The sequence below is a fragment of the Dendropsophus ebraccatus genome, chromosome 5 (assembly GCF_027789765.1).
Source record: "Dendropsophus ebraccatus isolate aDenEbr1 chromosome 5, aDenEbr1.pat, whole genome shotgun sequence".
In the NCBI taxonomy this organism is placed as follows: Eukaryota; Metazoa; Chordata; class Amphibia; order Anura; family Hylidae; genus Dendropsophus; species Dendropsophus ebraccatus.
The window spans coordinates 153594107-153618048 of record NC_091458.1 but is presented as its reverse complement, the minus strand read 5'-3'; the positions used below and the strand labels follow the sequence as shown (position 1 = coordinate 153618048).

Genomic DNA, 23942 nt, shown 5'->3' with positions numbered 1-23942 from the left:
GGCTGACAGATTGCTTTTAAAGAGAAAGTACCATTAGGCCTGAGTTAAAGCACTGGAGGCGGGCCAACCCACCCGCAGTGGGAGGAATCCCACGCTCCTCTATGATTCGGCTCCATTAGAATCAATGGAGCCTTATCATAGAAGGGCGGGGGTTACCTCCCACTGGGGGTGGGGCTGCCCACCTCCAGTGCTTAAGCCCGGGCCTAATGGTACCTTTACTCTAAAATAGAAAAATATGACATTACATGGGGGCTGACAAAAGAGACTGGACACATTGAATAACAAGCAAACCACTAAGATCAGAATTACTTTATAAATAATGAGGCAATGTATATGTGAGTATATCACCAATAATTGCTGGTTATAAAATAATGTACTTAAATATACTGAAATATAACTTGATAGTTATTTATTATTTTTCCCTTTTTTGGGAGGTGACAGGACCTCTATAAGTCCACTGCTTTGGATTATTTTTATTCCGCGAACTTCGCAAATTTATGTCAAATTCGTTAATATTTGTGAATCATAATGAATTTCAATAAAACAGCCAAACTATAGTAGCTACAGTACTGGGACTATGACAGAAGGAGAAATTTGTTAAAGCATGTTCTTGTAAAAGTTTAAAAAATTGTTAACTCACAATTAAAAAAAAAATGTCAGCCAGTCACTCATCCAATCTAATGAAACCCAACTTGTAAATCAGCTCTCCTATCCTCTCCTCTTCTCTTTGTCCCTATATCGCTCTGTTAGTCTCTCCCTGCTCTCCTCTCTGTCCTTATATGACTCTGTTAGTCTCTCCCTGCTCTGCTGAAACTGCCTGCTGCCATTCTGCTCTCCCCTCCACACACAGCCTGCTGCCTCCGTTACCGAACCTCCTTATATAGAGGGGGAGGTGCTGACATCACAGAGAGGCCTGCAGCTGTTTAGACAGCGCTGGGGATTATGGTAATTCCTTTCTCCCACTCAGTGACGCTCCAGACAGCATGTTCCGCCGCCATTATGTTTTTTTGGGGGAATTGCCTTAACAAATTGCTGTGAATTCTCTTAGCAGAACAATATTATCTATTATCTAATATTAAGCCAAAAAAGTTCAATTTGTAACAACTTATTATAAATTAATTAAAAATAAATAAATTAATTAAATGAAATATTATATATTTAACAGCGAAGAAAAGTGATGCACATGGTTCTCAGCTTGATCACTCATTACCAAGATTTTGAAAACATATACTATTTTACTACCTGGCAGAACATGTCATCAAATGTTATAAATGAAGAATTGAATGTATAAATTCTTTCTTACTATTATAAATAAAAACTAGTGATGAGCGAATAGTGAGATATTCGAATATTCGATATTCGTACGAATATCCCGCGAATATTCAATCGAATATTCGATCCCATTAAAGTCTATGGCAACAAGTATTCGATTAGTGACAAAAATCTATTTAACCATTTGCAGGATGAAACCGGAAGCTGGGGGATTTTAACTCTTATCGAATATTCGCGGGATATTCGTACGAATATCGAATGTTCGAATATTCGAATATCTCACTATTCGATCGAATAGCTATTCGATCCAACTGAATTTGCTCATCACTAATAAAGACATCTGGAAAAAAAAATTGCAGATAGTGTTTTTTTTTTTTTTTTTTTTACTTTTTTATATACAATTTGTTTCTCTAAAAAAAAAAAGGGGGCGGCTTGTTTTCAGGGGTAGATCTTATTTTTAGAGAAACACAGTATGCCCCTACGCTGAAGTACCACCATTCTTTATGGTAGTTAGCCGTCATACTGTATGTCCCTCTGTTGTTAGGCTCCTATACTGTAAGTCCCCTGTGAGGCCCCCATACGGTAAAGCTCCCTTCATCCTCTGTAGTATTTCCCCATAATGGATTATGGATACATCCCCCCTCTGCAGTAAGGCCCCCATACTGTATAGCTCCCATCCCTCTATGTAGTTCCCCACCCATACTGTATACACCCCCCTCTGTAGTTCCCCCCCCCTCATATTGTATACAACTGCAGTAAAACCCCCATACTGTATACCTTCCTCCCCGCTCTCTAGTTGGCACACATACCATCTGTTCTGCCATATCCAGTGCCACCTACTGCGCATCTTCCTACCACTCCTGCCTCACCTGCATCTTATATTGAGCAGGTGGGGGCAGGGCATAACAAGTCTGTCCCTGATTGGCTAATGGTGCTCAGCCACCCAGGGATCAGGTCAGGGATCTGGTTAGCTGACTGTAACTAGGGCTTACTATTGGCGTAAGGGCTTATATTTCAAGCTTATTTCAAAAAGGCCTGAAAAATGAAGCTAGGTCTTTGTTTCAAAGAAACTAAGAGTTATAGTAATAGTTTAACAATAATTTTACATTACTCCAACTATACAGTTATGTAATAAATAGGAATGAGCAAATTTACTTACTAGGGAAGAGTTACATCAAGGCTTTCTGCCTTAAAACTCTGTGCCAAAGTTTCTCAGGACTGTATCCAGCTTTTCCAGGCAAATTGGAGCCGCACAGAGTTCGATGGCAGCCGGCAGTCGAATATAGCGAAGTGCTTTGTTTCTCTAGCGCTGTAAATTCTCTCATCCCTAGTAATAATAATATTAATGTATTAGTCACCCATGGCAGGTCAGGGGGCCTCATTTGCAGCAATCTTGTCCCTAGGAAGCAGACTGTTTGGACAATGCACACAGGCTCCTTACAGGCAGTGGACATTGGTAGTTACAATGCTCACCCTACTGTATTAACATGGCTGGCTGCAATAATTCCCCTAAATACCCCCATAAAAAGGCCTATTTCCAGTTACTAAGCAGGTAATAGTAATATGGGCTGTATGACTTTATCATGTTTCTTTGCTGTTTTTACTATTTTATAGGCCTCCCCGCTGTGTATTGTTTCATGTCAAGATGAAATAGGAGCTGTATACATTATTACTGGCTTTCTCTAATTTTTTATTTTTTTTTGTATTCTTTCTCTGTATGCTGTCCTTCTCACATACTGTGTCACTACCTTTGAGAAGGGTTTATCAATATTCTACAGCCATTTTATTGTTCTTAATAAGAATTGAGCAAACTTTCAGTGAGCTCGGGTCCGTCTGAACCCGAACGTGTGGCATTTGATATTTGATTTTTTTTGTGCCATTATTACATATTAAGAATAAAGTCGAGTAAACTTTGAGCGAACCGGACGAACCCAAGGGAGGGGCATTTGACTAGCGATGGCTGCTGAAGTTGAATGCAGACCTATGGCTATAGCTGTATCCATGTTTTCCCCGACTCCCTAGTAAATATCTATAGTACAAGGAGTTAAAAAAAAACTCTGTAATAGGTTTTATTAAGCAAGAGTTTCCTTATGTAATCAAAAAGCTGTTTTTCTAGCTCCCCCCTCACTTCAGAAAAAGCTGAATTTCTGTGTCCATTATGCTCTATGGAGAGGGGAGGGGCTGAGAGGAGTGAGTGAGCACGGAGCAGTCCTGCACAGCCCAACACCCTGCAATCTTCTCTCAGCAAGTTCCTAGATAAGCACTAGCGTTTTAGGTCCCCAGACAGTCTGCAAACAGCTGACCTTTTTGTCTCTTCTTCCTGCTCACTCATCTCCCTTGGCCCCTCCCCCCTCCATAGGACATAATGGACACAGCAGAACCCATCTTCACTTGCTTTTCCATAATAATAATGGATTTGCCTGATAATGAACAGATGAGGAGGGGAGAATGGGGGTGGGGGGCAGGGAAACTGCTTTTTGAGCACAGAAAGAGACTTTTTTGCAATCTATTACAGAGTGTCCTAAATTTATTTGTACTATTGATTGTACTAATTGAGAGTTACACTTCATGTGACAAATAAAAATGAGCAGTTATATTAGTTAAAATAATTTATTATTTAAAAATAATAAAGAAGTTATACTTTTTTTCTTGTGTCGCAACACAAGAAACAACACGGTCACAAACTCCTGTAGTTCCTGGTCATGTGACATCATGCCCTGGCACAGAAGTGCCTTCTTAGCCAATCAGTGAGTGAGGCGGGACACCTCTGCAGTCACTGACTGGCTTTGATGGTAGTTCCTGCCTGGATGTGATGACACAGGAACTGGAGGGAAAAGGTTGAGCGTGAGTTGGGGTTGCTGCAGCTGCGGTGGAACTGGGACAGGTAAGTATAACTTCTTTATTATTTTTAAATAAGAAATTATTTTAATTAATGTAACTAATAATTTTTATTTGTAATTTAAATACCAGTGACAACAATACCTGTATGCCTTTTTACTGACTACTCAGTACAGTGGTACCTTGGTTTAAGAGCGTTTTGGTTTAAGAGATCACAGTTTTTCAAAATTGTGACTTGGTTTAAGAGCATTGCTTTGGTGTAAGAGCTCCTTGTACTGGGTGGAAGGAGGTGTGGGGGAGGAGCATGGTCTGCATAGCGGGGTCTACAGCACTATACTCTGACCCAGGAAGTCTCCCTCACCTTCCAAATCATAGCAGATCCACTTCAGGCTGGGGCTTACATCAGGGGACAGGACTGTGGAGTGCTGTATGTATATGCCCACATCTGTCCTGCTCATTCCTTCATGCTCCCTGCAGTCTCTGTCCGCCCTTGTGTTTCCCATCCTCTCCATTACTGTACAGTAACTTATAATATCACATATTCTGCTGTTTCTGAATGTTTGTTTCATCTGTTCTACATATTGTTCAGAACAATAAATCATTATTTTTGAGGTGAGGAACCAATTGTCTGCATTTCTATGATTTTTTATGGGAAAATTTGTTTTGGTTTAAGAGTAGATTTGGACTACAAGCATGGTCCCGGAACGGATTATGCTCTTAATCCAAGGCACCATTGTACTTAGTTTCTAGTTATACCTAGTATAGTGTATAAAGTGTCACACAAACTATGTAGCATAGCAGGGACGTCTGTCAACGATCCAGCTCCCCTACAGTAATCAGTATTAGGAGATAGATGCCGATTTTATGTGTGTGACCATTTTTGACTGCGGACGTTTTTTTGGGACAGCCATCATTTTGGCACCTAAACACTGCCGTTTTATACAACTGATGGAACAGCTGCATTTTGTTGCCAAAAAATTATGACCATCCAAAAAAAACGGCCACAGAACGGCGAAAAAAAGACAATGTGGGAACATTGCCTGAATCTTTCTAGTTCCTCTTCTACGTGTTGTTTACTATGGCCTATATATAGCATTCCTGGGGCATTCCTGTGGTCTCTCCATGTCACCAATAACTCTAACCAATGACTTCTAATTGAAAGCAATGTCTATTATTGATTTCTCACGTTGTACTTTTATGCTTGTTTTGCAGGCTATGGCGATGGGAATGATGACGGAATATTATCATTATATCTTTACCACACTGGTAAGGCTGCAAATTTGTATTTCCTTATAATGTCCATTCATCCACTGTTTCCTCTATTATTATCTGTGTGCGCAGAAATTATGTATTTAAAGGGGTACTCCGGGCTGGGGGGCTTTTTTGCGTATGGCCGGGGAGGAGGTGGATAAGAGCAATGATGTCCCCTTTCCTCCCCAGTTACAGCGCCGTGTCCCGAGTTGTGCGCTCCGGACCGCGCTGCCCGGCCGCTTCCTTGTAACTGATGCGGGCTTGAGACGTGATGTTTCAAGTCCGCTCAGCCAGTCAGTGGCAGAGGCGGGATCCCGGAGCGGCCAGGCAGCGCGGACCGGAGTGGAGCGATCCGGGACACGGCACTGGAACCGTGGAGGTAAGGGGACTTCATTGCCCTCATCCACCTCCTCCCCGGCCATAGACAAAAAAACTGCCCAGCCCGGAGTACCCCTTTAACCCTTTAAGGACAGAGCAAATTTCGATTTTTGCGTTTTCGGTTTTTCCTCCTTGTGCATAAAAGGCCATAGCACTTGCATTTTTCCACCTAGAGACCCACATGAGCCCTTATTTTTTGCGGCACTAATTGTACTTTGCAATGACAGGCTGAATTTTTGCATAAAGTACACTGCGAAACCAGAAAAAAATTCAAAGTGTGGTGAAATTGAAAAAAAAAAACGCATTTTGTTTATTTGGGGGAAATGTGTTTTTACACCATTCGCCCTGGGGTAAAACTGACTTGTTATATATGTTCCTCAAGTCGTTACGATTAAAACGATATGTAACATGTATAACTTATATTGTATCGGATGGCCTGTAAAAAATTTAAACCATTGTCAACAAATATACAACACTTAAAACCGCTCCATTCCCAGGCTTATAGCGCTTTTATCCTTTGGTCTATGGGGCTGTGTGAGGTGTCATTTTTTGCACCATGATGTGTTCTTTCTATCGGTACCTTGATTGCGCATATGCGACTTTTTGATCGCTTTTTATTACAATTTTTCTGGATTTGATGCAACCAAAAATGCGCAACTTTGCACTTTGGGATTTTTTTGCGCTGACGCCATTTACTGTGCGAGATCAGGAATGTGATTAATTAATAGTTAGGGCGATTACGCACGCGGCGATAGCAAACATGTTTATTTATTTATTTATTTATTTATTTACTTTTATTAATAACCTGGGAAAAGGGGGGTGATTCAGACTTTTATTAGGGGAGGGGGCTTTTTACTATTAACAACACTTTTTTTTTTACTTTTACACTTATACTAGAAGCCCCCCTGGGGTTAGGGTTTTTCCCCCCCTGGGGTTAGGGTTATTCCCCCCTGGGGTTAGGGTTATTCCCCCCTGGGGGACTTCTAGTATAAGTGCTTTGATCTCTCATTGAGATCTCTGCAGCATAGATATGCTGCAGAGATCAATGAGATAGGCACTCGTTTACTTCCGGCTGCTGCAGCCGGAAGTAGACGAGTGCCGAGTCGGGGACGGCGCCATCTTGGAGCGGTCCCCGGCCGGCTTCATTTACGGAGATCGCTCCTCCGGGACAACATCTCGGAGGAGCGATCTCCCCACTAGACACCAGGGATGACGCTGCGTCCGGTAATCGGATGCAGCTGTCAACTTTGACAGCTGCATCCGATTACTGTATTAGCGGGCACGGCGATCGGACCGTGCCCGCTAATACCTACGGTCCCGGGCTACACGCGGCACCCGGGACCGGCGCGGTTCAGAGCGGGGCCGCCGCGGGGCCCCGCTCTGAACTCCCTTACCGGCATCAGGGCGTAAATTTACGCCCGATGTCGTTAAGGGGTTAATAAACACGACTGAGGGGTCGCAGCCACTTGTGACAATAACATGACACCATGCACGTGTATCAGCGATGGAGTCACGTGCAAGGCCGTATTAACAGCTACTGCTGACCTAGGCACTAAATCTGAAGATGCCCCATCTTGGGGAACGTGGTTTCGGCCACATGCATGTAGAAACATTGTCTGAATCACTTTTTCATGGTTTTTAACTGCATCCCCCCCCCCTCAAAAAGACACCAGATTTACTGGCAAGTCACAGCGGAAGGTGGGAGACTAAAAAAATTATAAGAAAAAAATAAAAAGTTGATTCCCTCCCCCCTGCTCCCTGGTGCTGCCCCCCTGCAACGTGTTACCTTAGGCACTGTACCACGGGTGCCTAATGGTAGACACAGCCCTGGTTAGGTGGCAAGCAGTGCAGTGCACTAGTTCCTGTCATCCTGGATAGAGCCCCCTCCTGTTGGTCCCGTTCCTGATGCTAGTCCCGTCGACAAGAGATCGCCACCGCTCCTCTCCATGCTCATCATACAAATGAGCAGAGATAAGTCCGATGCCCATAGAAAATCACTGCTCCAGCTAGCCCTGGTTTCAACTGCAGACACAACTTACCATGTACCTAAATAGCAAATTAATAAAATATTAATTTTTATTCATGTGAGAAGTAGATTAGAACTCAGGGTCCCCTGTCCCCTAAGAACCTGGTTACATTCTCCTAACCTGCTGTAAGTTTCCCGCTGAAGTGTTTGCTTCCATTTGTTGCTTCCATTTAGTGCAATAAGTTGAAAGTAAAAGGTTACTTATATTTCATTCGTATGTTCTGTCAGTGGGTTTACCCAGCGCATCTTATAAATTGATGTTTATGCGTTCACAGTGAGCCTAGTGCACCGCCGTTTCCTCTGTCCACCTACAGCTGATTGATAGCTATAGACAGAAAACTGTCAGTCAGTGACTGATGGGCAGCGGCGGCACACAAGGATCCGGTGCAACTAAGCATACACATCAATAGTAGTACACTTACCTAAAAAAAAAAAAAATGACTTGTTTATGCTGACATCAGATAGGGCTGCATACATCTGGTGATAGATTTTACCTTTTAAAATAATCTATGCCTTAATGTATGTATGTATACATAGATATGTCTGTATTTGTTTGCTTATTGTTTAACCCTTTGAGGACCAGGCCCAAAATGACCCAGTGGACCGCGCAAATTTTGATCTTAGTGCTTTCGTTTTTCCCTCCTCCCCTTCTAAGAGCTCCAGCACTTTCAGTTTTCTATCTACAGGCCATGTAAGGGCTTATTTGTTACAGGAATAGTTGTACTTTGTAATGGCGTCATTCATTTTACCATAACATGTATGACGGAATCCCAAATATATTATTTATGAAGATATAAATTGGTGAAATCGTAAAAAAGAATGCAATATGGTAACGTTTGGGGGGTTCCTGTGTCTACGTAATGCACTATATGGTAAAAGCGACATGATACTATTATTCTATAGGTCAGCACGAACACAACCATATGCAGGTTACACAGATTCTCTAATGTTATATTTGTATTTTTAATTAAATCCTTTTTTTTTGGCAATTAAAAATTAATAAAATGGGCCTATTGTGACGCTTATAACAGTTTTATTTTTTCACCTATGAGGCTGTATGAGATGTCATTTTTCCGCCATGATCTCTAGTTTTTATTAATACCATATTTGTGAAGATCAGACGCTTTGATCACTTTTTATTATTTTTTTTTATATATAGTGTAAAATAAAATCGGTAATCCGCACACTTTTTTCACTCTTTTCGTCTACGCCGTTCGCAATGACGCTTGTAATATTTTAATAGATCGGACAAGTACGCACGCTACGGTATATTATATGTTTATTTATTTATTTTTATATGTTTTATTTGTATAACGGGAAAGGGGGGGATTTAGACTTGGGGAAGGGGCTTTGGGGTATTGTGTTATTGATTTTTAACTTTTTTTTTTACACATTTTAAGTCCCTTTGGGGGACTTGGGGGATTTTTACACTGATAACTTCTATGCCATAGGCATAGCATTGATCAGTGTTATTGGCGCTCTGCTCATTGAGCCTGCATTGGACCACACGGAGGCCGGTGAGAGACCTCCGGCGGTCTGCTTTAACAATCGAGACCCCCGCGTCCTGATTGGTAAGTGACGGGGGCTCCCCCTGTCACTTACACTTAAACGTGATTGAGGCGTTTAAGGAGTTAATGTCATGCTGCAGCGCAATCGCTGCAGTGTGTCATTAACGGTGAGGTGCCGGCTGCTGATTGCAGCCGGTCCCCACCTGCTATGAAGCGCGCTCCGCTCCGGAGTGCGCTTCATAGCTCAGGACGTACCGGAACCTCTAGGGTCGTCGAGGGACAGACTTCCAGGATGTACCAGTACGTCCTAGGTCGTCTAGGGGTTAATAGAGCTAATATACCAGTAAGAGTTATAGAAGGACTCTCATTATTTTTTTAAGTTATCTTTTTTTTTTTGGGGGGGGGGGGGAGGAGACACTAAACACAGGAAGTCCCAGTTATCTGTGCTTACAGAGAAGGCAGTCATTTTATTGATGAACAGATGAAACTGTGACTCTCTGTACTGGTCGAGACTTCATGTGTTTAGTCTCTTTTTTTTTTAACCAGCACAAGACTAAAAAGCTTCTGGAGACTAGATTGGATACAGTAAGTAGAGCTGTTATATAGCTCCCTTCATGAGAATGGACCTGGATACAGTAAGTATAGCTGTTATATAGCTGCCTTCAGGAGACTGGACCTGGATACAGTAAGTATAGCTGTTATAAAGGTGCCTTCAGGAGACCAGACCTTGATACAAGTAAGTATAGCTGTTACATAGCTGTCTTCAGGAGTCTGGACCTGGATACAGTAAGTATAGCTATTATATAGCTGCCTTCAGGAAACTGGACCCTGATACAAGTAAGTATAGCTGTTATATAGCAGCCTTCAGGAGACTGGATTCTGATACAGGTATAGCTGTTATATAGCTGCCTTCAGGAAACTGGATTCTGATACAGGTATAGCTGTTATATAGCTGCCTTCAGGAGACTGGACCTGGATAGAGTAAGTATAGCTGTTATATAACTGCCTTCAGGAGGCTGGCCCTGGATACAATAAGTATAGCTGTTATATAGCTGCCTTCAGGAGACTGGACCTGGATAGAGTAAGTATAGCTGTAAAGTGTTACTGTTACTACACAAACATTTGCAGCAGTATGCTGGCTGTGACCTTTCCCTCCAAGGGTCCAGCTTGCCAGTAGTATTGTATAAAAAGTTTTATTTCACATGTAGATGTGTTTTCAGATGCTTGCCATAGTGACTGTTAAAGCCATCAAAGAGTTTGAACAAGAAAACCTCGGTCTACCCAGACTTTTTCTATTCTATCTCTTGCTGGTAAAGCTGAAATATTATAGTAGATTGCGGATATCTCTTTGATAAGACCCCTAGTGGCCATTGTCTCAAGCTTGAATTTCAGAGAGAAATAAACTGATTTTAGAAAGTATCTCAAGCCGGTAACTCTCTAAATATTCTGCACTAAATTGGTTACTAGTAGTAATGAGCAAGCCCATGAATATTCGGGTTTGCTCAGTTTCGATATAAAAAAAGTTTGCTCACTGACCTAGACTTCTACATGAACTCTCGCATGGACCCAAACCCCATCGAAGTCAATAGAGACTCTAACTTTGGGCTACAAAAAAATGGCTGTACAATGGCGGTAAAGGGCGGCAAATGCAACCAAAATCAGGTTTTGCCACCAGAAAGGGGCATAGGTCTGTAAAATAAGGTAAAAAGAGGATTACAACAGGCATATGCATAGGTAACAACTGGGGTAAGGATAAGTAACAAATGGGGTAGGAAAAATATTTGAAATTAATATACAAATAAGACAGGGTCCTTTCCCTAGGTTATCTAAAACCATGTGTTTAAAATGTGTGATCATCCCAAAACAATTCCTCTCCATTAATTTAAGTTCCAAGTCCAGTCACACAATAAAATCCATGGGATTTTATCAGATAAAGTAAAGGGTTGACTGGTACTAGAGCCAAATCAATGATGACAAGGTCCTTGACCACTCATATACTGAAGGCCATGACAGTACGGAGGACGAAGTGATGGACAAGCCAGCTCTTCTAGCTACTCAGCTCCCCCTGCCTGCAACACCAACCCAAAGTGTCCGTATTTTTTATTTATTTATTTATTTATTTGCAGAAATCAATAGTACAGATGATTTTAAGAAACTTTATAATTGGGTTTATTAGGAAAATCTGCCATTATCTGCATTCAAAAAGACTTTCCCTAGCCCCCCCCCCCCCCTCCTCTCTCTCATCCACTGCTCAATATCAGAAAATCTCGACTCTTTTACATCAGTCAAGCCCTGTCTAATCTATGGAGAGGAGAGGGGGGAGGGGGAAAAAGTCGCCAGCAGAGAGCAGAGAACAAAGGATTTCACAGCTGTGTGAAAGCTGGTATTCAGAGGTCAGAGAGGTCAGTGCTGACTTCAGAGGAGATAGCCCGATGATGCAGCTGTAAATTAACTCTTTGTTGTCCTGTTTTGGTACTTCTCCCCCTCCCCTCTCGGTAAGAGAACCACGAAGACAGGGGGAGAGCTTCAAACTGCTTTTTAATTATAAAAATGCATTTTTCGGCTAATAAACCCAATTACAAAGTTTCTTAAAATCACCCTATTGATTTCTGCAAAAAAAAAAAAAAGTAAACAACAGTGACACTTTGAAGCATACTGTGTGTCGGGAGCTTCTCCTGGTGTATACTGTACATCTGATGGATGCTTTCAAACTCATTTATTGTACCATGTTGAGAACCATAGAGCGTGAGAACAAGTAATGTCTTAATCCATTTTAATAAGAAGTCTATTTAGATATAGGACTCCTAGAAGGGGGGTTAATACTTTCTCACCACTGTATAATGTTTATAGCTCTTTTCTATATTAGATGATAGATAGATTGAAATATGTTCACAAAAAAACCCTAAACCAGACTACTGAGTGTTTGATAAATGCACCTAATGACTTACGACAGAGCGCCATATGGACTCAATGTTCTATCATATCCGTGCTCAAACGCAGCACAGAAATCCATCTCCTGTGGAGACATCAATGACTTGATGCTGACTGTCAGTATTATAGATAATGTGCACACGCTTGATTGTTACCCAAGCTCTAGCTGCTTGAGCATTTCTGATTATAGGTTGGTTATATCTGCGTTAAACATCTTTCCTAACCAAATGCATTGTTAAATACTTTATATTATGCCGTGTTACGTTGTCATTTTTATACATGCTCATACCGGGCCCCCTCCCACATTGTGTTAATTAGTGGCTCTTTAATTGTACGTGTTCCTGATGAGCGTTTGCAGTTAAATGTGTGGCTGGGATTGGCAGAGTGAGGAGCCATTCACTGCCCCACTACCTGCATAGGGAGGCCTAACTACTATATGAATAGTCCTGACTAATATATAGAGGTGCAGAGTGGCTTAACCGCTATATGGGGTCTGGGGGACTTAACTATTATGTGGAAGCACAAAGGTTATCTATATTATTTGGAGGCAAAGAGGGCCTTAATTGCTATTTGGGGCACAGGGAAAACCTAAGTACAATATGGGGGCACAGAAAGTGCCTCCAATATATTGAGGCACAGAAGGAGGGATCTACCTATTATACAACAGCACAGAGACCTAACTACTATATGGGGGCACAGATGGTCTAACTACTGTATGGAGAAAGAGGGGACTAACTGTTATCTGGGGCACAGAGAGGTCTAAATATTATATAGGGAGACAGTTGGACCTAACTACCATGTGGGGGCATAGAGAGGGTTTTCCCTGTGATGTCTTCTGGCTCCCCACTCATCAGTCTTATTGCTACTTCTGAGACAGATATCAGTGACAGCCTGCCTCACTAAGTGATTAAAAGAAAAACAAAGGACATCGCTCCATGGCGCGGATCAGCTGGACTAAAAGGGGTGAAGGGATAGAATATGGTAACCCTCACCTGATAGAGTTGTGCTGAACAGAAGGCACAACTCTCGGAATAGCATGAAAAGTATAAACCTGCGAACTGCAGCCACTCCCAAACTCCACCAAGGGAATAATGAGGAAATTATTCATCTGATCACCATTAGTCGGACCTGCGCCTAGATCCCCGTTGTTGGAGTTTGGTGTTTTTTTCCTCACTAAGTGATTGGCTGAGAATGCCACCACTGCCGAGATGTGTCAGTCTCAGAAGGAGGAAGAGGAGCGGCAAGTAGTATGCAGTGAACACATTCATAAATGGTCATATGCTCGTACGAACATGACGCTAATTGTTTGTGTTCGCCGATTACGAGCAATCTGTTGGATGATCGGAATGGTTCTAACAATCATTTTCAAACATATTCTAACATGTGTACGTTTATCTCCCGAAGTACGCAACTGCGCACCTGAGAATCTGTACGTATGTGCGTAGACCAAAACTTACACTGTATGTTTGTTACTTGTTCGTGAATGTTCGTCGAACACGAACCGATCAAGATATATATATTTTTTTTATGTTTGTGTTCGGGATCCGAACGGAACATTGGGATGTTCGCTCATCACTACTAGTAAGAAGACCCCTCAGGTCTATCTCCAGGAGACCTAGATATGTATGTGTTTGTTTGTTTTTACTAATATATATATATATATATATATATATATATATATAAATGGTGTAGAATTTTTCAGTGCATAGATTGCTACAATCATACAGTACATGCAATATATTGGCTACCTTTTATGTAAAGGTTCCTAGTCTGATCTCCGTCCGTTCTGGCACACGCTCTTATGTACTGTATATGCCCATAGAAGCATATGGTGCCAGACAGAAGCATTTGTGCTCTGATTGTTTTGTACTTCATCCTTTAGTAGCTGATTTTTCATTTCCTTTTTAATTTCTGGCTCCACACGATAGGAATAAAAATGTTGAGAGCATTTCACCGCACAATAGCCTTTTGATATCTATTTTTATGAAGTTCAGTTCTTAGGGGGAAAAAAAAAAAGAACAAAAAAAATCTCTAGGTATTTTAGAAGTCGACAGCCAACAAATTTGTGTTGATTATTATCTATTCCACTAAGCTCGAGGAAAACCTTCTATTAATTATGGCTTATGCATTTAACGTGTAGGTATGCCCAAAGGGAGAGTAAGAAGAGATCTGTAATAAATGAGTAGATAAGAAATCTCTATTAACGCTACTGGTGAGTAGTGACAGATATATTGCAGAGGTGATGTTATAATGCAGAGTTCCTCCAGGCTGTGTTCTTAGCTTGTTCTGCGTGTGCCTAAGATTCAGTGGTACGAGGCCCTGGGGATCCTAATGAATTGGCCTATTACCTCATACTGTAAGCATCTAAATGCTCCCGAGTCAAAGCTTAGCCCCCAAGATTAACACTTGCCTCTGAAAAATGCAAAATGTTGCTAAATCCTAAGGGCATACGCAATATTTTTAAAGGCACTTACAAAAACAAATGTTACACTGTCATTTTTGTTGCTACAAAAACAGCGCGATTTTATGGTATACCGTACATCATAGAGCAGTTAGGCTGTAAAATCCGGATTTGTATCACATACTTAGCCGCATGTAGTACAATATATAATGGAGCTGAAGCGGCGGTTTTACTCTTTTTGTCAACAATGTTTTGCATTGCGATTACGCTTTACATCAAGATAATACAATGTGTGTAACAGCGATCCTATACACAGCTATCAATGCACAGCATGGGGTTTGCATTAGCAGCTTTCTATCGTCACATGCATAAACTTGGCTGCTTTGCTTTGTGGCTACACTGATAACTACTGTATATGTATATATATATATATATATATATATATATATATATATATATATATATATATACTGTATATATATAATTAATCTGTCACTACTCTCACAAGTAGTTTAGAGTGGATTGCTAGTTGATGTCTCTGGTACCCCCAGAGCCACTCTATCTATGAGACAGGGTGAAGTCAAGCAAAGAAGGGGGCAGCAATTCAGCCTCCTGCCATTATTCTTTCACAGAGGGAGAGTGTTGAAGAACCTCAGTCACATGACCTGCAGGTCCTGAAATTTACTGTGTCCATCGATAGAACTGGAAGTGTGTGTGTCAGTGTGTTTGTATGGACTGTATCTATGTGTGTATGTTAGTGTGTGTATCAGTGTGTGTGTGTGTGTGTGTACTGTACGGTACTTATGTCTGTGTCAGTAGTGTATGATAATAGTGATTGACAGGTTTCCTTCCAAGATGTTCTGCAGCAGCTGCTATTTATACTGAGCTTTGATCCTTAGTTGTTAGTTGTCCCTACTTCATTACACATAGAATATGTTCCCGTATATATTGCCCCGTCCCCATTGGGCACTTCAGTTAGTACTTATTATTGCGTTTCAGCAGCCATTTAGTTTTTTTGTTTCTTGCTTTGGCAGCAGAAATGCTATCATCAGCTCTGGGTACCCCACACTTCTTTGTAGTTATTTGATATACCATGTAGGTGCATGACTTTTCACTCAAGAGACTTCTTCTGCGGAATATAGAAGAAATACGGTCTCTTAGGCACAAGGGTTTAACACATCTTTTAGAATTTAAAATAGATTTTTTTCTTTGGTCACTGTCTCTTTAATCACTGCCGCAATAGCAGGTATACTGGATTATTATTTAGTATTATGTAACAATGTTTTTGATCTCAACAGGCAGACTTGCTCAGTTTGCAGTTACACAGCCCAGATCCTCTCACTACCTCAGGCTCAGCCTGTGGATAGCACCCCCACTTCCTGTATTTTCACCTGCTCTGTCTGTTACTAGAGACAGATTCCCCCTGACAACAGGCAGTGGACAACAGATTGGTGTTTTGAGAGTCCCTCTTTAATGTATTGTTCCTTGTTTTCTAAACCTGATAGCATATTATACACTGTATGCATTTTAAATAAATGCAATGTGCAATGTGCTATCCGTAGGTTTTGTAGAATGCTGTCCAATAATACAGTATTCACATAATAATAAAATGTGAGAAATGTGTAATAACCGGGGTCAATATAGTTTTCATAGCACCGTATATTCCAGTGGTGTTTAAAATCAGTGCCGTTTTAAAACCTGTATATATTTTAATATTCCATTTCTTTTTTTTTTTTTTTTTCTTTCAGTGAATTAATAGATTGATAAATAATCTCTGTTAAAGCTTATAGTAAACAGTGACAGATATATTGCATGTGTGACGTATTAATGCAGAGTTCCTTGAGGCTGTGTTCTTAGCTTGTTCGGCGTGCTCCTAGGATTCAATGGTACAAGGCCCTGGGGATCCTAAATGAATTGGCCTATTATGTTATACTGAAAGCATCTAAATGCTCCCAAGTCAACACTCAGTACTTTGTGTCAACATTTGGCTCCGTAAAATGCAAGTTTTTGCCAAAAACCAAGGTTGCATACAGTTCAGTGAATCAAACACTGGCAGATGGTGTTCAACAAATGGCTGTTCAATGACTTTTGAAATACGGGCTTATCCCCACCAACACCAAGGCAAATTGTAAGCAAATAAATTAAGTTATGAATATGCTATATTAGCTTTTACTGATAATCTAAGATAACCTAAGATCAGTGAGTGTAAGAAGAATACAAAGATTTCTATATAACTCATATGTAAAAGGCTTAAGAACTATTATTAATAGTGGCAGCAAAGTTAACCCCCTTATATTTGTGTCACTATTACCTCCTATACATTTCCTGCACTTGAAGCCTGGTGGTGAAGGGGTTATTCTTCAATCAACACTCCAGAGGTCAGATGGGGTCTAGACCAGTACCCTCACCAATCATGAGAACTTTGCCCCCCCCCCCACACACACGCAAACACACACACTTGCACGCTCCCCTTGTCCTGCAGTGTCTTCGGGTCCCCCAGCCGAAAGCATCTGTCTTTAGCCAATCACTGACTGTGACGCTGCCCCCCGCTACACACACACTTGCAGGCTCCCCTTGTGTCCTACGGTGTCTTCGGGTCCCCCCCCCCAAATGCTCCCGTCTTCATTGACAGCCGGCTCAGCCAATCACTGACTGCTACACTGTCCCACCTAAATCATTGCCCGGCAGAGGGGGCTGTCACTGCTAAAAATAATGACAGAGTGAAGAAATGGTGGTGGAGTGTTCAGCGGGGGGGGGGGGGGGGACATGAAGACACAGCAGTAGGACCCCAGGGAGCGTGATGAGGAAAGAACAGTATGTTTATTATGTTCTACAGGAGGGCAGCAATAAATAAAACACTTAACATGGCCAGATTACCCCTTTAAAGCATGTAAACTGTATAAATTAAATAATAGAAATGTACTGTACAGTATACAGTCACCAATGTTGGATAAACACTATGGGGAACATTTATTATGGGGTGCAAGGGCAAATTTCTGGCGCAGAGGGCCCACGTGCACATAAATCTAATTATAATTTAATTTTGAATGAGAATAATTTATTCTCAAGTGGGCACTCTGTGCTGCTTGTGCCAGAGGGGCGGGCAGGGGGTGAGACATCATGCAGAGGGGGGAGGGGCCTCTGCATGCGCCGAATTTAACATTTTTCCTGTGGAAATTGTGAAGGTAACCTATGCCAGCTGTCGTAGGTTTCACTTTTTGCACACGGACAGGCATCCAGTGCGCACAGGATTTATAGACATAGTTACATAGTCATAGTTACATAGTCAATACGGTTGAAAAAAGACACATGTCCATCAAGTTCAACCAAGGTGGGGATGGATACAGAGAAGGGGGAGGGGTGATAGGTTCTATACATATGCATTTAAGTTATTTTGGTCTAGGAACTTGTCTAGGCTGGTTTTGAAGCCTTCTACTGTTTTTGCTGTGACTAGATCCTGTGGTAGACTGTTCCACAGATTCACAGTTCTCATTGTAAAGACGGCTTGTCGCCTCCGGAGATTGAACCTTTTTTTCTCCAGGCAGAGGCAGTGCCTTCTTGTCTCTCCAGGTGGAGGCAGCGCCCCCTTGTCTCTCTGGGCGGAGGCAGTGCCCCCTTGTCTCTCCGGGCGGAGGCAGCTCCCCCTTGTCTCTTCAGGCGGAGGCAATGCCCCCTTGTCCTTTGAGGGGGTTTTACCTGGAACATCTTTTCCCCATATTTCTTGTAGGGGCCATTTATATATATAAATAAATTAATCATATCTCCCCTTAAACGTCTCTTCTTCAGACTAAACAAATTTAGAGGCATTGCATCTCTACATAAACCCTCAGAGCCTCAGCACTGCGAGGACATTTTTAAACCCGGCGCAAAAAACCACTGGACTTATTGAATGTCCCTCTATGTACATAAAACCTACTTGTTCCCTATCCAGAGAATAAGGGACAAGTAAGAGATTGCAGGGGGCCTAACCTTCGTGCCCGTTAGCAATCTCTATATCGACCCCTGACCCATTTTTGAATAGAGCCATTGGTCAGCACGTGACCCGCAGCTCTATTCAATCTCTATGGAGCCACCGGAAAGAGCTGAGTACTGCACTGGGTGCTTTCTTGAGTCCATCTCGCAGGGATTATCCAGGAATAAAAAAGAAAAGCTAATTTCTTCCATATACAGCACCCTATGCTTCCTCTGCTTGTGTGTGGTATTACATCTTGGCTCCCTTGATTTCAATGGATTTCAGCTATAATACCGCACACAACCTGAAAGCAAAAGGTTGTGTTTGCTTGTTTTTGAAGAAGAAGAAATTGTTTCTGATTTTCGAATCCTGGATAGCCACTTTAAAGAAGAAGTAAAGATGTTATAATCTCTGGGCCAGTATACCCTGAAGAGGTTAACGGTTTCCTGTCCCTTTCCTAGTCATCAGGTTTCCTGAAACAGCAGATCTTTGTGTGATTAAACACAATAGCCAGACATCCATCTCAGCCAAAGAATGCATTAAGATGCATTTTTTGCCGTACCCTTCCACTTTATGTCTGGCAACCCTACACAGCTGGGTTCTTGCCAATATGCTTTGTTAGATTAGTCTTGGGTTTTAAACACTATAACGATAGAATACCATCTTGGAGCTAAAAGTAAAAATGCAAGTGCATGCATGTATTCCAGCTTGTAGTACAATAATAATTGAATTTTATAAAGGAATGCCACCATTTTTTGTCTTTGTTTTTAACTCTAAAATTGAATAACCACCTTTTGTTTTTAGATCCAAAAATATTTGTTGATTAGATGTTGTCTCCTGTCAGGACATAATAAACTGATTGCTGGGGATCTGACTGTTGGAAGGAAAATTGTTCTCCAAATAAATGAAGCAAAGTGTGTGTGCATGGCCATTGGTCCATTTATTCTCTATGCGACTTATGAACATTGCTGAGCTGCACAAAGGATGACCTTTTCAGTTGTGAACACCCCTTTAATATATATTTTAAGGTGGCATGTCACACATGGTTAAGTCTATTTTTGTACAGGGCTTCTCAGTGATTCCATGCATACCTTGTTTTTACAGATTCAGCCCTTCAGAGCCAAGAAACCTGTCTTTTTATTATTATGGAAATGAGCTCCAAAAGTCCAAGGGGTGTTCCGCCTGAATGTAAAAGCCCAGCTATGTAAATCCAAGCACTTGCCAACGCCCCTATGCTCACTTATATGCACATCCAGCTGCTTCATTGCCATCAACTAGGCTTTACTTTCAACTTAACCTACTGACATTAAATCCTGTGTAAATAATAATAATAATATTTATTTGTATAGCGCCAAGTACTGTATAAGTACTCTGCAAACCATGCTCAGCACATGCATCTGTTTTGGAAACTTTTCCCAGCAACCTTTAGGGCTTGTCTAAATTTTTATAAGCCCAAGCACAGGGCGATCTTTGAGTCTGCTGAGAGAAGATCAGCTCTCAGTAGGTGAATGTAGCAGTGACATGTACAGTACATAGCTGGACTTTGTATCCAGAGAAACCATCTAAAGCCCAGTGACAGGTTTAATATAGCAGCCAGTGCTGTCACTTTACTCTTGGGAGGAATAGCCTGCTCACTGGTCACAGCGCTGTCCCTGTGAGATTGGCTGAGCAATTTGGAGGCCACTGTAATCAGTGGGGCACACTGGAGACCCATAGGAGGACAAAGGGGTGCATGGACAGGTATGCATACCCATTTTTGTGTTTTCTATGTGTAAAAAATGGTGCGGCCACTATCTTGGACTGTTGTCGGTTTTTTTTTGTTTTTTTTGTACACACTTTTTGCAAATTTCGCAACAAAACTCCTGAGAAAAGAGCTCAGCTGTATTCTACAGTCCCATAGAGAGTGAACAGAGGGGATGCATGTATGCTTGGCTGCCAGTCCATTCCCATGTGGGTAACAATAGGTAGGATAGAAACATGTTGATTTTATTTGACAACAAGGTTGGCCAGCATCGACATGTACTTACCTGTGGCCAAACCCTGCTGGTGCTCTACCAACTGCCCTACCATAGCTATTTAGTGCTTCATGTCCTTTGTTATGACACAGAGGAAATGCCCTCTAAACAAGTTGCTAATCGAAGTGGTGACCTACCTCAGCCAGTATGTGCCTATGTGTGCATTTCCTTCCTGCTGGAAGAAAGAACAGAAAGCTTCAAGTAGTGGGGGGATGGCACTGGTGGGGATCAGATGTAGGTGAGTACTTGTTTTTTTTTATTGCTTTGTCCACAAAACTAGGAGCAGTTTTATATATAAAATTGGTATTCCAACAAATCTTTTAAATAAAAACGTGCCACCAGTTTCGACATATTAAGTCATGCAAAGTATGGTATAATTGGGAAACAAATATCACCAAAAGGCTACGTTCCGACTACGTTCTTTTTTGGAAAAGAACAGACACTGATTGAAATGAAATCAGGATCAATTCTGCAGAAGTGGCATTGCATTGAATTCAAAGCAATGCCGCCCGCTGTCTTCCGACATTGTTATTTTAATGCCCGTTCTTTAAAACAGACGTTAAAATAATAAGCATTCCTATTATTTCTGGACACCGTCCGGAAACAATAGCTGTTCAAACAATGTAAAATGCAGCCGTACTTTACATTGTAGTTAATGGTTAATTGATTTGCTGGCACAACGGTGTCCGCAATTCAATTGTAAAAAAAAGAAAGTGATTTTTCCTGCAGCCGATACAGCAGTCGTAACTAAACACTGCACTGTACATTGTGTAGGAGGTTAATGTGCCACCGGATAACATTTTTGGTGATCATTGCCTATGATTTATGCGTAGAACTTACAATGTACACTTCTAAGCAGCTGTAGAACTTTACAATTTAACTCAATCACTATGTGAAGATAAGCGGAGACTTTGCCGTATCAGAAAAATGCAGTTCAGAACGCTATTAAGATATATTGAGAAATTAATCAGCACAGAATGTTGAATCTAAAAATGGCATGATGATAAAATGTGGAAATTTGGTTTTTCAATTGACATTGAGTCTGGAAGACTATCGCAAGGCAATTATGCAGTTTTAGGTTATGTTCACACAACGTAAAAGCACGGCCATTGTTGCCATCGGCAACAACGGCCGTACTTTATGCGCCTGTGAACATTGCCTGTTTCTTTATGGGATCCCGGCTGGAGCGTATACACATCGTATATGCTTCGGCCGGGATCCCACGAGGGGGCGCAAATAACTGACATGTCGTAGAAACCCCTGTCAGTTCACACAGCGAAGCGAGCGGCTCCGGCCGCTTGCTTCACTGTGTTCTATGGGAGGCTCTGATGCGGGCGCGTGCTAATGCGCCCGCATCAGAGCTCTGCGGCCAGAAAGATCATCCAGCTGGTACTTAAGTACCGGCCGGGATGATACGGCCAGAGACTGGTCGTTCTGTCACCCGGCCGGGTCACGGAACGGCCAATCTCATATGAAGTGTGAACATAGCCTAAGGCTTCACACTTTGTAAAACACTGTCCGTTCTGTGACCCAGATCACAGAACGGCCGGTGTTGCTGAAGATCATCCCTGCCAGATAATCTTCAATTCTGCTAAATCCAAATTCACCGCTGCATGCAATGGAGCATGCGGCCGGAGCAGCATGCTCCATTGTGTAAACTGACAGGTTCTCTGCAGCCGCTATTTAATGAATAACGGCCGCAGAAAGCTGACATGTCAGTTTCTTGTGCAGCTGGATGGAATTTTATTCATTCACAGACAACGTATGGTTTGAATAAATCATGTCCGTTGTTGCAAATTACAACAATGGCCGTGATTTATACGAACCTTACGTTGTGTGAACATGGCCTTAGGCTCAATTTTACGCTGTACATACAACTAAGCATTTAACTACAGTTATAGGGATCCCAATATATACATGCCCCATCCCCTGCCTTTTTTTTTTTTTTTTTTTTTTTTTTTTTCAAATCTTGCTTCTGCAATGTTTTTACAAATAAACGTTATATTTATTTATTTTACGTCAGTAAAATTAGGAGCACAGTTGTCTTTTCAGCCATTTGGAGAGAAAAAAAAACAAGTCTTTTTTGGCTGTATTTTGGCCCATAATTTTAACCATTAAAATACCTATCACAACAGCCAGCATCTGGATCAGCATCAGGATCCACTGTTAATCCGGAAGTTTGGGTCTCTGTGCATAAGGAGATTCAGAAAACGTGTTAAGAGATGATGAATTTCTGTATTCAAACACTGTTCAGTGATATGGTTTTAACAAAGTCTTTATGTTCCTGGACAGGACCTGTACGCATTGGATCTTGAACCTTATCGTTACTCTGGAGTGAATCTAACTGGCTTCCGGATTCTGAATGTGGAAAACCCTTATGTGAGCACCATAGTGGATAAGTGGTCGATGGAACGTCTTCAAGCCCCACCCAAGCCAGAGACTGGTCTCCTTGATGGAATAATGACGGTACGCATTACTAGCCTTTAAGATCACATTTTATACACCTAAATCCATAATTTCTATCAACATTTTGTATTGTTGTATTGGTAGACTATGGCCTGGTTCAACATTAGATGGATATATTCTGCCCTGTATGGGTATACTCTGGCCTAGGCTATGTTACAAACTGGGGTATAGTTTGGTCTAGGCTATTTTATAACCCGGGGTATACTCTGGTCTAGGCTATTTTATACCCCGCGGTACACTCTGGCCTAGGCCAAACTATACCCGGGTATAATCTGGACGGGGGTTAATCTGGCCTGCTACACCGACACGTAGTTTACACAGTTCGAGAGACATCAATCCTTTCAGTAACTCCTGGTGCTGGTGAAGGTCAAAAGGTCAAAGGTCAAACAGCTGTAGGGCTCTATGTAAATTTAAATATTTAGTCTACAGCTTTACACATACAACCAACAAAACACAGTGATCACTGAACTCAAGGAGAACAGCGAAAAAAATTCCAATGAAGTACTCAATCAAGAGTCTCCACTGATGCCCCCAAAAATTTAAATATGCAAAACAAGAGTCCGTGGAGCCTCAGTTACGAGTCTCAAAACACGGGATAGCCAGATATCTCTAGCCTGTTGCCAACGGGGTGCCTCCATGATGGGGAGAGCACCACACCACCCTGATAAATAACCCCTTAAGTCCCACTCGGTTGCGAGTATTGGAACATAGACAGGGAAACAACAGGGTGGCCCCTTTTGTCAATGTCTAACTCAAGGTGCGAGTATTGCGATCATGACAAGGGCTTGCAAAGGCAGGCTTCCACCCACAGACAGCCGTTTCGGGGTTTTTGCCCCTCGTCAGTGTGGGGTAGGATTCTGGCTAGTTGGGGCAATGAAAAATCAACCAACAAAACACAGTGATC

General features: G+C 41.8%; 1 protein-coding gene across 1 annotated transcript in view; it reads left to right on the top strand.

The window, feature by feature from the left end:
* Nucleotides 1–23942, top strand: part of GRIK3 (glutamate ionotropic receptor kainate type subunit 3) — a 379534-nt gene that overhangs the window by 202729 nt on the left and 152863 nt on the right. Inside the window, exons 5-6 of the mRNA XM_069972662.1 lie at nucleotides 5323–5376; nucleotides 22865–23038. Coding sequence (XP_069828763.1) covers nucleotides 5323–5376; nucleotides 22865–23038 — 228 coding nt within the window. The remainder of the gene's footprint in view (nucleotides 1–5322; nucleotides 5377–22864; nucleotides 23039–23942) is intronic.